Here is a 14,428-nt window from a genome sequence, read left to right on the forward strand (position 1 = left end):
TCTCACACTGGCTGCAGAGCCAGGTCTCTGTCTCTCTCCTCTCACCCTGGCTGTAGAGCCAGGCCTCTCTGGCGCTCTCCTCTCACACTGGCTGTAGGGCCAGGCCTCTCTGTCTCTCTCCTCTCACACTGGCTGCAGAGCCAGGCCTCTCTGTCTCTCTCCTCTCACACTGGCTGCAGAGCCAGGTCTCTCTGTCTCTCTCTACTCTCACACTGGCTGTAGAGCCAGGCCTCTCTGTCTCTCTCCTCTCACACTGGCTGTAGAGCCAGACCTCTCTGTCTCTCTCCTCTCACACTGGCTGCAGAGCCAGGCCTCTCTGGCTCTCTCCTCTCACACTGGCTGCAGAGCCAGGCCTCTCTGGCTCTCTCCTCTTACACTGGCTGTAGAGCCAGGCCTCTCTGTCTCTCTCCTCTCGCACTGGCTGCAGAGCTCGGCCTCTCTGTCTCTCTCCTCTCACACTGGCTGCAGAGCCAGGCCTCTCTGGGTCTCTCCTCTCACACTGGCTGCAGTGCCAGGCCTCTCTGTCTCTCTCCTCTCACACTGGCTGCAGAGCCAGGCCTCTCTGTCTCTCTCCTCTGACACTGACTCTCCTCTCACACTGGCTGCAGTGCCAGGCCTCTCTGTCTGTCTCTTCTCACCCTGGCTGTAGAGCCAGGCCTCTCTGTCTCTCACACTGGCTGCAGAGCCTGGCCTCTCTGTCTCTCTCCTCTCACACTGGCTGTAGAGCCAGACCTCTCTGGCGCTCTCCCCTCACACTGGCTGCAGAGCCAGGCCTCTCTGTCTCTCTCCTCTCACACTGGCTGCAGAGCCAGGCCTCTCTGTCTCTCTCCTCTGACACTGACTCTCCTCTCACACTGACTGCAGAGCCAGGCCTCTCTGTCTCTCTCCACTCACACTGGCTGTTGAGCCAGGCCTCTCTGACTCTCTCCCCTCACACTAGCTGAAGAACCAGGCCTCTCTGGCTCTATCCTCTCGCACTGACTGCAGAGCTCGGCCTCTCTGTCTCTCTCCTCTCACACTGGCTGTAGAGCCAGGCATCTCTGTCTCTCTCCTCTCGCACTGACTGCATAGCTCGGCCTCTCTGTCTCTCTCCTCTCACACTGGCTACAGAGCCAGGCCTCTCTGTCTCTCTCCTCTCGCACTGACTGCAGAGCTCGGCCTCTCTGTCTCTCTCCTCTGACACTGACTCTCCTCTCACACTGGGTGCAGAGCCAGGCCTCTCTGTCTCTCTCCTCTGACACTGACTCTCCTCTCACACTGGGTGCAGAGCCAGGCCTCTCTGTCTCTCTCCCCTCACACTAGCTGCAGAGCCAGGCCTCTCTGTCTCTCTCCCCTCAGACTGGCTGCAGAGCCAGGCCTCTTTGTCTCTCTCCTCTCACACTGGCTGTAGTGCCAGGCTTCTCTGGCTTTATCCTCTTGCACTGGCTGTAGAGCCAGGCCTCTCTGTCTCTCTCCTCTCACACTGGCTGTAGTGCCAGGCTTCTCTGGCTCTCTCCTCTCACACTGGCTGCAGAGCCAGGCCTCTCTGTCTCTCTCCTCTCACACTGGCTGCAGAGCCAGGCCTCTCTGTCTCTCTCCTCTCACACTGACCGCAGAGCCAGACCTCTCTGTCTCTCTCCTCTCACACTGGCTGCAGAGCCAGACCTCTCTGTCTCTCTCCTCTCACACTGGCTGTAGTGCCAGGCCTCTCTGTCTCTCTCCTCTCACACTGACTGAAGAGCCAGGCCTCTCTGGCCCTCTCCTCTCACACTGGCTGTACTGCCAGGCCTCTCTGTCTCTCTCCCCTCAGACTGGCTGCAGAGCCAGCCCTCTCTGTCTCTCTTCACTCACACTGGCTCTCTCCTCTCCTCTCACACTGGCTGCAGAGCCAGGCCTCTCTGGCTCTCTCCTCTTACACTGGCTGTAGAGCCAGGCCTCTCTGTCTCTCTCCTCTCACACTGGCTGCAGAGCCAGGTCTCTCTGTCTCTCTCCTCTCACACTGGCTGCAGAGCCAGGCCTCTCTGTCTCTCTCCCCTCAGACTGGCTGCAGAGCCAGGCCTCTCTGTCTCTCTCCTCTCACACTGGCTGTAGTGCCAGGCTTCTCTGGCTTTATCCTCTCACACTGACCGCAGAGCCAGACCTCTCTGTCTCTCTCCTCTCACACTGGCTGCAGAGCCAGACCTCTCTGTCTCTCTCCTCTCACACTGGCTGTAGTGCCAGGCCTCTCTGTCTCTCTCCTCTCACACTGACTGAAGAGCCAGGCCTCTCTGGCCCTCTCCTCTCACACTGGCTGTACTGCCAGGCCTCTCTGTCTCTCTCCCCTCAGACTGGCTGCAGAGCCAGCCCTCTCTGTCTCTCTTCACTCACACTGGCTCTCTCCTCTCCTCTCACACTGGCTGCAGAGCCAGGCCTCTCTGTCTCATTCCTCTCACACTGGCTGCAGAGCTAGGCCTCTCTGTCTCTCTCCTCTCACCCTGGTTGTAGAGCCAGACCTCTCTGTCTCTCTCCTCTCACCCTGGCTGTAGAGCCAGGCCTCTCTGTCTCTCTTCACTCACCCTGGCTGTAGAGCCAGGCCTCTCTGTCTCTCTCCTCTCACACTGGCTGTAGAGCCAGGCCTCTCTGTCTCTCTTCACTCACCCTGGCTGTAGAGCCAGGCCTCTCTGTCTCTTGCTCTCACACTGGCTGCAGAGCCTGGCCTCTCTGTCTCTCTCCTCTCACACTGGCTGCAGAGCCAGGCCTCTCTGTCTCTCTCCTCTCACACTGGATGCAGAGCCTGGCCTCTCTGTCTCTCTCCTCTCACACTGGCTGCAGAGCCAGGCCTCTCTGTCTCTCTCCTCTCACACTGGCTCTCTCCTCTCCTCTCACACTGGCTGTAGAGCCAGGCCTCTCTGTCTCTCTCCTCTCACACTGGCTGCAGAGCCAGGTCTCTCTGGCTCTCTCCTCTCACACTGGCTGCAGAGCCAGGCCTCTCTGTCTCTCTCCTCTCACACTGACTGCAGAGCTCGGCCTCTCTGTCTCTCTCCTCTCACACTGGCTGTAGAGCCAGGTCTCTCCGTCTCTCTCCTCTCACACTGGCTGCAGAGCCAGGCCTCTCTGTCTCTCTCCTCTCACACTGGCTGTAGAGCCAGGCCTCTCTGTCTCTCTCCTCTCACACTGGCTGCAGAGCCAGGTCTCTCTGTCTCTCTCCTCTCACACTGGCTGCAGAGCCAGGCCTCTCTGTCTCTCTCCCCTCAGACTGGCTGCAGAGCCAGGCCTCTCTGTCTCTCTCCTCTCACACTGGCTGTAGTGCCAGGCTTCTCTGGCTTTATCCTCTCGCACTGGCTGTAGAGCCAGGCCTCTCTGTCTCTCTCCTCTCACACTGGCTGTAGTGCCAGGCTTCTCTGGCTCTCTCCTCTCACACTGGCTGCAGAGCCAGGCCTCTCTGTCTCTCTCCTCTCACACTGGCTGCAGAGCCAGGCCTCTCTGTCTCTCTCACACTGACCGCAGAGCCAGACCTCTCTGTCTCTCTCCTCTCACACTGGCTGCAGAGCCAGACCTCTCTGTCTCTCTCCTCTCACACTGGCTGTAGTGCCAGGCCTCTCTGTCTCTCTCCTCTCACACTGACTGAAGAGCCAGGCCTCTCTGGCCCTCTCCTCTCACACTGGCTGTAGTGCCAGGCCTCTCTGTCTCTCTCCCCTCAGACTGGCTGCAGAGCCAGGCCTCTCTGTCTCTCTTCACTCACACTGGCTCTCTCCTCTCCTCTCACACTGGCTGCAGAGCCAGGCCTCTCTGTCTCTCTCCTCTCACACTGGCTGCAGAGCTAGGCCTCTCTGTCTCTCTCCTCTCACCCTGGCTGTAGAGCCAGACCTCTCTGTCTCTCTCCTCTCACACTGGCTGTAGAGCCAGGCCTCTCTGTCTCTCTTCACTCACCCTGGCTGTAGAGCCAGTCCTCTCTGTCTCTCTCCTCTCACACTGGCTGCAGAGCCTGGATTCTCTGTCTCTCTCCTCTCACACTGGCTGCAGAGCCAGGCCTCTCTGTCTCTCTCCTCTCACACTGGCTGCAGAGCCTGGCTTCTCTGTCTCTCTCCTCTCACACTGGCTGCAGAGCCAGGCCTCTCTGTCTCTCTCCTCTCACACTGGCTCTCTCCTCTCCTCTCACACTGGCTGTAGAGCCAAGCCTCTCTGTCTCTCTCCTCTCACACTGGCTGCAGAGCCAGGTCTCTCTGGCTCTCTCCTCTCACACTGGCTGCAGAGCCAGGCCTCTCTGTCTCTCTCCTCTCACACTGACTGCAGAGCTCGGCCTCTCTGTCTCTCTCCTCTCACACTGGCTGTAGAGCCAGGTCTCTCTGTCTCTCTCCTCTCACACTGGCTGCAGAGCCAGGCCTCTCTGTCTCTCTCCTCTCACACAGGCTGTAGAGCCAGGCCTCTCTGTCTCTTTCCTCTCACACTGGCTGCAGAGCCAGGTCTCTCTGTCTCTCTCCTCTCACACTGGCTGCAGAGCCAGGCCTCTCTGTCTCTCTCCTCTCACACTGGCTGCAGAGCCAGGCCTCTCTGTCTCTCTCCCGTCACACTAGCACTCTCCACTCACACTGTCTGCAGTCTGCCATGGTACTCTTCATGTCCTTTATCCCCATCCAGCACCGTAAGTAGGTGGAAAGCTCCTTTTTTCTATACCCTTTAATCCTCTGATATGCTTCTAGGAGCTGAGCGCCTTGAGGCTGGGGTTCACTGTTTTGTGGCGCTGCAGAAGGGCCTTGTGCACATTGTAACCTTGTTGTGTCTCCGCCTCTCATAGGGTTGAAGAGAATCCACCTGCTCAGCATCCAGGCGCACTACGAGCTGCGCATCGACCTGGAGGACTTTGAGAACGGCACGGCCTTCGCGCACTACGGCACCTTCGGCGTGGGGCTGCACTCCGTGGACCCGGAGGAGGACGGGTACCCGCTCACGGTGGCCGACTACTCCGGAACTGCAGGCGAGTACACAACGCCCTCTGCTGGAAGCATGCGGAACCTGCGCGCACCCACGAGGGCCTCTGGCCTCTCTAGAAGGGACCAACCGGGGCCTGCGCCCATCTCTATGTCTCCCAGGCTCCAGTGATTTAAGTGGGGTGAAAAAGGGGCGTGGTCTCTGAAAGGGGTGTGGTGGATGTAATTAAGGGTGTGACTTAAAACACTTAAGCTATAAATCTGTGCTTAGCATAGTGTGCCACACAACAGTTTTTTTGATGCTTCTGTCATTGCATCTAGATATGCATATAATACAACAAGTAACATTACACCTACAACAAGCCAGAACTATTGGCCTTGTCAATGGTTGTTCGTTGCATAAGCTAAATAAGCAACAGCTATGGCTTCGTTGTGTAGAATATTGAAAATACCTGAGTTCTGAAATGATGAGAGTGTGAAAGAACTATAATAGGACCCTTAGAAGTTACCTCAAAGGCAGTGAAGGGTGGCACCGCTGCAGAGTTAAGATTTTTATTTCATCCTGAGGGTGAGGGGGCAAAAATGGAGAACCTGATAGGGACCCGTCTCAGCACCTGCTTTTTAGAACTGCTGGTACTCAGCCCACTTAAAGCGCCTTCAGCCCCCTCGCCACAGCTGTAGAATGTGCCAGGAGGTGACAGAAAACCATACACGCACTGCACCGTGTCGCGTGGGTTAATGTGTCCAAATACCCTTCACCGCACAGTAGTGTTGTTTGCTTAAAATGTTTAAATCTGTCTTTGCATGTGTATTTACATATCTATAGTTACAAATAAAGACATTATTATATAGACACATAGAAATTCAGATTTACATTTTTCAAGGAAACACACACATAGGATTTCCTAACTGGCTGCACTGGTTCACCCCAGAGCTGAATGCCTGTTGTGTTTTTTATGCTCCTGCAGTCTGTACAGTGAGTTCACTTAAAGCAATATTTCTCAGAGTTAGTGAATTATTTTTGACCGTACAACTCAGAAACAGAAAGCAGTAAACCCTGGTCCCTACTTAAAGCTTTAGAGGGATATTTACAATAAATTGTCAGAACGCTGTGTTCCACTAAATTGATAACGCGGCACTAACTCATGTTTTAAATGCAGGATTGCGTCGTATTTACAATAATATGGCACACCCATGTGTTTCCACTTGCGCTGGCACTAAAGAAAGCTGCATATAGCCAGCGCATGCAACCTTGCATCATGTTCTAATTGTGCCTGTGATGTAGGAGTGATGTTTATGTGCAGGAAGGAACAACCTTGTGCACATAAACAATCTTTACAGGCGATTTGCTCCTTCCACGTGGGCTGCAGAATCCACCACTCATAAAAAGAGCAAAATACGAGGAGAAATTAATTCCTCCTCGTGTCTCCATCCTAAGAACAAGTTTTACCTGGCCTTACTTTTTGGCGCTGCCCATCCTTGTAAATATGGGGCAGTGTCAGAAAGCAATAAGTGTTGCAGCAGAACTCCCACTGCAATACCCATTTCACAACCCTTTCACGCTAAGTGAAGCATGAAAAGGGGCCTTATTTGCGAGGCGGGTTAAGCCACGTTAGGCTTAAGGTTGCTTTGTAAATAAGGAGAAGGGGATATCATCACCAGAACGTACCTAAAAGTGACGTTCTGGTGGCGATATCCCCTTGTAAATCTTCCCCTTATGGGGATATTTACAAGAAACTGTTGGAGCACGGCGTTAGGCCAAAATTGCTGGCGCCATGCTCCAACAGTTTCAAAGCACAGGGATGCGCCATGTTTACAAAACTGCAGTGCACCCCTGCATTTCCCTAGCACTGGAGCAAAATTTAGCTGCCTAGTGCCAACGCGGGCACTCTTGCAGTAGATTGTCTACATTACAGGGATTGATTGTTCATGTGCAGGAACTGGAAGGTGTCCCTTCCTGCACATAAACAATCACTAATTACGATTTGCTATTTCTATGTGTGTTGAGAATGCAGCACATATAGCAGTTGCAAAATGTCATTTTTTAATAATTGTTTATGTGCAGGAAGGGACACCGTCCTGCACATGAACAATCAATAAGGGCGAGTTTCTGTTTCCATGTGCGCTGCATCAAAATTGAGGAGAAATTAATAATTTTTCTTTGTTGTGCCTACTTGAGACCAGGTTTTCCCTGGTCTTATTTTTTACATTGCCCAGGGCCGGACTGGCCGCAGCGGGCACCGCGCGTTCCCATGGTGGGCTGCCAGGGTGGGGGCTGTTTTTGTTGCCGGTAGCTGGCAATATCGGCCACCTGTAACAAAATCAACCAAAACGGCCCTTGAAAACAGCTCGGCAGTAACCCCCCGGGGGCTGGCTGAGCTTTTTGCCAGGGCCGGTTTCGGTTCCCGGGCCGGCCCTGGTGTTGCCCCATATTTACGGCACCCTTGTAAATAGAGTGTAGCGTCAAAAAGCACTGGGTGTTGCAGTGGAACGCCCACAGCAACACCCATTGTATGCCCCTTTACCGCAGGGGACTGCTGCCATAAGGGACATATTTTCTTGCACTGATCACAGCTTCCTTGTCAGGGCCTACCAGACCTCCTTGATGATCAACATCAAGTTGTTCTATATTCTATAACCTTCGGCAAATATCTTTTCCTGGGTCCCCAGAATCCCTCTCCTTAAGAGACCCCGTAGCGCGAGAGGGTCGAAATGTTGTTGACTTTTTTAAACGAGAGAGTCCTATGACACTGAACAAACTCCTAATAATTGAATTGAAAAATGAATCCCACCAATGATGTCCCACTACATTCCAATTACCAACTGTTCAATTTTTTATTAGTCACTGTATAATATGTCACTGTTTATTTTGGTCACTACCCAGGGGCACAAAAGTCACTTTGATCATATTTTATCTTGTATATAGTGTGAATACACAGTAATTGCCGATACCCCCTTGCTTTCTTCCTTATGATTATTGTTAAATGAATTTAAAGTTACGCCCAACTTCGGCTGAAGAGGGCTTGAGACAAATGCTTTTTTTTGTGGGCTTCAGTTTATGAAATTTAGATTTATTCTATCCTTATTCAATATAATAACAGAGTTAGACCAGTTTAATTCCCATTCTAACTACAATACTATAGTTGCTGTAAGGAATGAACACTCCTCATCATGTGCAAATGAGTTCCTTGTGAACATTGTTCTTTTTGCTAATTTCCTTTCGGGCAGCCTGTTATTATCAGCATGGTATTTGGGATCACTTGATGGTTGGAGTGACCCTAGGAGGACCCACAAAAGATTTCTACCTACCCCCAAAAATAGACCCATGGTTCCTTGAAAGACGAGAAAATTAGACAACAGCTTAGGGAAGGGTGAAATAGTACTTTATGGAGAATGTCGGCTCGGTCAAATCTGCATCTGTGGTGTGGGAGGCTTTTAAGGCGGTACTACGGGCCAGGTCCAGGCATGGACCGCGGAGTGAAAAGGGATCATAGACTGGCCTGCTGTGCAATTGAGGAGGAGGAGATTACGCAATTGGAGGCAAGGGTGGTACATCATGGGGAGATGGGGTTGAAGCATCTGCTGCATCTCAAACAACATGAACTGAAAGCTTTGGCAGAGCGGATGGCCCAGAAACATGCCTTGGCATTGCTGCGTTGCCTACATGCTATCGGGGACAAGGCATGCAAACTCTTGGCCTGGCTTCAAGAAGCGGGATCAGGATCGCCCCTGGGTCCGAGAGGTGAAGGATAGATCAGGCGTGCTCCAGACCACTATTTTGGCTAAAGCCAACTCCTTTGCTGAATACTACAAGGAACTGTATAAATCTACAAGGGTCCGGTCCCTTGCTGACTGTGTTGACTTCTTGCGGGATTTGCCCATACCCATACTCAGTGAAGATGACAGGCAGGCGTTAGAGGTGTATCTAATGGAGGGTGAACTTGTGAGGGCAGTGAGGGACCTTCAGTTGGGCAAGGTGCCTGGACCTAATGGCTGCTATTGGTAATTACAAAGCTTGTACAGCCAGACCAGTCAGGATTTATGCCTACCAGGAGTACCCGACTGAACATGCGTCGTCTGTATGGGGTGCTGCATGAGATCGGAACCGGAAAGCTGGCGGCCGCATGGTGATGTCATTGGATGCGAAGATGGCCTTCGGCAGTAATGAATGGAACTACTTGTTTTCTGCCCTGTCACGGTTTGGCTTTGGGGCGAGGTTCTTTAATTGGGTTCAGCTTCTATAACATCAGTCATTGGCGAGGATGCAGGTTAATGGACCAGTGTCTCAGGTTTTTCCACTGCCGAAGGGCACTAGGCCGGGGTGCCCTCTCTCCCTGATGCTCTTTAACTGGGCCATTGAGCCATTGGCAATCTGGATATGGCAGGATCCCTTGGCACAAGGCGTTTGCTATGATAGAGGCTTGGAGGAGCGAATATCACTCTATGCAGATGATGTAGTGCTCTACCTGACCAGCCAGTCCTCCTTCATTCACAGGGTGCTACACATATTTGATCTCTTTGGTGGCTACTCAGACTATCGGATTAATTGGTCGAAGTCAATAATCTTTTCGCTGGCTAGGGGTGAGATGAGGCTCCCCCGATCCTGACAGGTGCTGCTCTGTGTGGATGGTTTCCAGTAGGGGTGGGTGGAATTTGCGGAATTGCGTTACGCAAATCTCAGCGAAACGGTAAAAAATCTCAGCGAACATAACGGAATTGCTTGTTCGCATTGCTTTTTTCCTGTTCGCAATCGCTGTTTGCCTGCTCGGGGGAAATATCTTGCAAACACGCACTTTGAGAACGCGAACAAGCAAAAAATTTCGCGAAGTCGCAGAATATAGAATTTTGGACAATTCCGCGTTCTCAGCGGAACGCGAAATTATCCAAATTCAACAAATTCCACGAGCGGAACGGAATTTACCGCACAGGCCTAGTTTACAGTACATTGGGATATATATCACTAGCGAGCTCTGGGACTTTTTAGACAAAAAACTCACGCCACAGTTGGAAAGGCTGAAGGGGGATGTGAATCATTGGTGTGCACTTCCATTGACTCTGGTGGAGGAAGCGGTCTTAAAATATATTATGACTCTGCTGCGATTACTTTATGTGCTCTGTAAGAAGGTAGGATCCTTTTAGCACGGTTACCCCCACGTTTTGCCTGGTGTGAGTGTGTTTTTGAATAGTCTTACTGGGATCCTGTTAATCACGCCCCCAGTCTCTGTGCTTCTTCCCTAACTTGTGTATGGTGAGTACTTAGATACCCCCCAGATTGGCTACTGGTGTACCCTTGTAAGTCCCTAGCATATGGTACTAAGGTACCCAGGGCATCGGTACACCAGGGGTCCCCTATGGGCTGAAGTATGCATTATGCCACCCAAGGGAGACCACTCAAATTGTGATTACAGGCCTGGCTTGGCAGCCTGTGTAAGCTGGTGCTAGCACCACTTACACCAGATATATGATTCCTTGTATATTAGGTCACTGCACTTAAAACCTACAAGTCACCCATAAGGCAGCTCTTTCAATCCTGAAGGCAAGGCGCTCAGTTATAAGTGTGAGGGTGCCCCTGCATAAGCAGGGTGCCCCTACATCCCACGGAGTCCATTCTCCTGGGTGGTGCATCAGCCATTATGATACATATGATACATAGAGAGGCCATCCGTCATTATGCAATGGCTAACTCTAAGCTGGCTGTTACGAACCTATTGTGTTTGTATCAATCATGTTGGAATCATATGTCAACACCGTATACAGTGTTGAAGATATGATTCCATGCACTGTAAAGCTCCTCCGGGAGGCCCTCAGTGCTCCCGGGACCAGTCTTCTAGACCTGGACAGCACAACATGGATGCTGCCGACCAGAGACACGATTCTGTCCTGCTGCTGAGCCAAGCTCGAGCAGGGGAAGGCAGGAGAGCCTGTTGTCTGTGCAATATTTTGGGGATCAGTTTAGCCTTTATTACCTTTATAATAGGTTCTGCTGGTGGGTTGTATAACTTGCTACTTAGTTTGCATAATGCAAGTATTAGATTCCATGCTTTTTTCCCCATAGATCTCAGATGGGTTCGAACTTTACGCGTGTCCGATAACCAAATACCCAGATAATTCTATGTTGATGAATAGTCAATCTTGTCTTTGCCCAGTTTCCAACCTTTTTTTTTATTTTCCCTTAAATTTTCTAAAGTTTATCTCTTTCATTGTATTATCATTTGCCACCAGTTTGCTGTTCAAATTATATTTATAAAGCTCATTCTGCGACCTTTGTAGCTGAAATTTGTTTGATCCCGTATGACCTGGTCATCTGGCCTGTATCCATGCATCTTCAGTCTTTAGTCTGTCACGACATGAGTGTTGCCGGTAACACTCATGTCATGATAGACTGAAGACTGGAGACACATGGTTCTGGAATCCTACTTGAGACAGCATCTGCGAGGCAAGATGGCGCCCGCACGGCTGGACGTGCTGGACGTGTGAGCTGATCTCTCTCCCTGACCCACAGGCGATTTGAGATAGTTTGTGAAAGAGACGCTGGCATAATGAGATGATATGAGCACCGGAAAGAAACGGAAAAACGGAAAAAAGAAATTTGTGCAAATTCCTCTTTTCCTACCTCGTGGAGAACATCGCAAACGGGACGGAGAAGAGAACGCTGACACCGACGCCGATGCTGAAGGTGGTTACAGCGCTGACGAGACTCCGCCGAGCCTGGCGGGCGGCAACTATCACAGGTGCTGCTGCTTGGCTCCGCTGCGAGCATACTGAACGCCACTTCACGGGAGGCTGTGAGGAGAGAGGAGCTGCAAGAGTGTTTTTCAATATGGCTCCGAAAGGCACACGGAAAAAGCGAGATCCTGAGACTAACACCACTGTTGCTGTGAACGGAGGTGAGAAGGATATAAGCGGGGCTGCTGCTGCGGCAAAGAAAACAGGGGCAGGGGTAGTTTCAGAAACTTCTGGTGTTCCCAGATAAACGATTTCTACCCTGTTTCTGGCGGCAGAGGAAAAAAAGCGAAAGGAAGCGGCGCGCAGCCTACAGATAGTATCACAACTAAAGAACAATACGGGAGAGCTAATCACGTTAAAGGAGGTGATACAGAATGATAATCCGCCAGAACAAGCATTAATTATGACGCCACAAAACGTTAATACACTACTCGAAAATTCGACTGTAAATGAAAGCTTTGGTGTTATAATTACAGACGGAAAGCCTAGTGTCAGACCAGTAGAGGGAAATGTTACGGAACCTCTTGAAGGCTCGATTATGGTAGAGAAAGGCGTGAATGTTAGGGTGGATACAGCTGCATCTAATGAGGCAGAATCCGTGGGTTTTTATTCAGTTTCAGAAAACTCAGCCTCTTCATGTGAAGATCTGGCCACACAGTACTCTAAACAAATGCGCATTGAGGAAGTTGAAAGCGAGGTTGATGACGACGAAGTTGATGAATACACAGAAGAAAGCCCTATCACTGTGAGGGGTGAAGGGGATGCATCTACGCTAGAGGGAGCTGTTGCAGGGTAACAAGAAGATCTGACAAGCAATATCACTCTAGCCACGATATATCAAACAATTTTGAGTCATATGGACAAAACTGAGCAAGAAAGCCACAAAATTCAAAATTCTTGCCGGAAACTCCAAAGTTCTATCTGTAGATTAGCAAAATCGCAGGCAGACTTCGGGGAAAGGTTTACTGAGGTTGAAACCAGAATATCTAATATTGAGGATGAACTGCAAAAACAGAAAGCGGCCACTGAAATGCTAAGTGCTAATAAAGAGGACTTATTATGGAAAATGGCCGATTTTGAAAATCGCGCACGCGCAATAATTTAAGACTCATGCAAATACCCGAAGGAAAAGAAGGACAGGATCCACACAAGTTTATTGTGGAATTGTTTCAGAAGGCATTCCCGGATTTGAAAAAATGGGATTGGGAGCGAGAGATTGAGCGTGCCCACAGGTATCCTTTCAATACTCAACTTCGACCTGGACAGAATGTTATTAAACCAAGACCTTTTCTAGTGGCTTTCAACAGCTTCCGTGCCAGAGAAGATATATATATGCACACTCGACCAAATAGTAAAGGTATGGGTGAAGGGTTTACTTTTTTTGCAACATCGGACTATAGTAAATACACGATGGAAACTCGCTGGCAGCTTTGACAGTTGGTGAATCAATACCAAACAAAGGGAGCACAAGCCTATATTATGAACCCGGCTAAGCTTAAAGTGATATATAAAGAGAACACTCGATTTTTTACTAATGTCACAGCTGCAAAGGAATACCTGCAAAATATTAAGGACTCTTAGATCTTAAATTTGAATGACTCTGTAGGCATTAGTCTATGATTTAGCTAATGATTTAGCCAACGGACATGCATTTTGTATGAAATACAATATAGAATGGTTGTTATAACATTCTCTTTATCTCTTTTAAAAAGGGAATGGTCAAGTACTTAGGAGATAAATAGTATTATTTAATTTTTTTTTGTTCCTGGGAGTAAGATTGGGAGTAAGAACAGGAAGGTCTAGATAAAATGATATTAACCGTTTCTTTATAAACTACAATATGAATGAAAAGAAGCCTGTGGGGGGACAGGGGGGGATCTATACTCATTACCATCACCAGGACCAGGAGTCCGAAAGCCTCGGTAATGGAGGGGGGGAGGGGGGTCAGTGGGGTCAGGGGGTTGTTGGTGGAGGGGGGCACTGGGGTTAAAGGGGGAAAAATCCACGTTGGGGTCAAATGACATTATGGACTTGACAAAAAGACTAAGATTTAGTAAGAGAGCACTATTCGAGGGTAGGACGGGATGTAGGATGGGTTGTATCAAAGCAATAATTAATCATGCAGAAGGTAAAGAGGGCGTGAAACTACTGTAATGGGTAGGAATATTAAAATATGCTCTTTTAATGTCTCAGGTCTCAACAATATAAATAAAAGGAAAAGGATTGCATCTGAAGTTCGTTTTTTAAAGCCGGACATCTTGTGTATACAAGAGACCCATCTTCACTGGGAGAAAAGGGGTTTAGCTGCCGAGTTAGGATATACAGTCTTGGCAGCATCTCAGCAAACAAGCTTGATAAGAGGGGTAATGATATTAACTAGACTGCGTTTAGGTATACTTGTGCACAGTCTAACTGACAAATGGGGTAGAAGGGTGATAGTGACATAAAATATAGGAGGCACACATATAACGATATGTTCTATTTATGGATCCAACTTGGATGAGGGGGAAGTATTTGAATATCTAAATTCTGAGTTGGCTAACTGGAGTTCTCCCTTAGTGGTGTGCGGTGACTTAAATATCAATTTGGCAGCGGGGGAGTTAGAGGCTGGTCTAGAGAATTATAAGGGGTGAAAACCTCGGGTATTTAAAGCAGTATATAGTTTTGTTAAGGATCATGCGCTGGTTGATATAAGGAGTAAAATTTTTCCAACATTACTTGGGTATACTTATTACTCCTCACCACATAGGAAATTTGTCCGTCTGGACTATTTTTTTTTACCTCAACCAGCATCCAATCCAACATCAAGATTCAAT

The 14,428-nt window shown here is 49.7% G+C and overlaps 1 protein-coding gene across 2 annotated transcripts in view; it reads left to right on the top strand.

Annotated features, from left to right (window-relative positions):
* The window catches only part of FIBCD1 (fibrinogen C domain containing 1), a 953,795-nt gene that overhangs the window by 926,459 nt on the left and 12,908 nt on the right, over positions 1–14,428 (top strand). For both annotated transcript variants that reach the window (XM_086924803.1, XM_086924804.1), the window contains one exon: positions 4,754–4,933. In XM_086924803.1, coding sequence (XP_086780929.1) covers positions 4,754–4,933 — 180 coding nt within the window. The remainder of the gene's footprint in view (positions 1–4,753; positions 4,934–14,428) is intronic.

The sequence above is a fragment of the Lissotriton vulgaris genome, chromosome 5, assembly GCF_964263255.1.
Source record: "Lissotriton vulgaris chromosome 5, aLisVul1.2, whole genome shotgun sequence".
NCBI lineage: Eukaryota > Metazoa > Chordata > Amphibia > Caudata > Salamandridae > Lissotriton > Lissotriton vulgaris.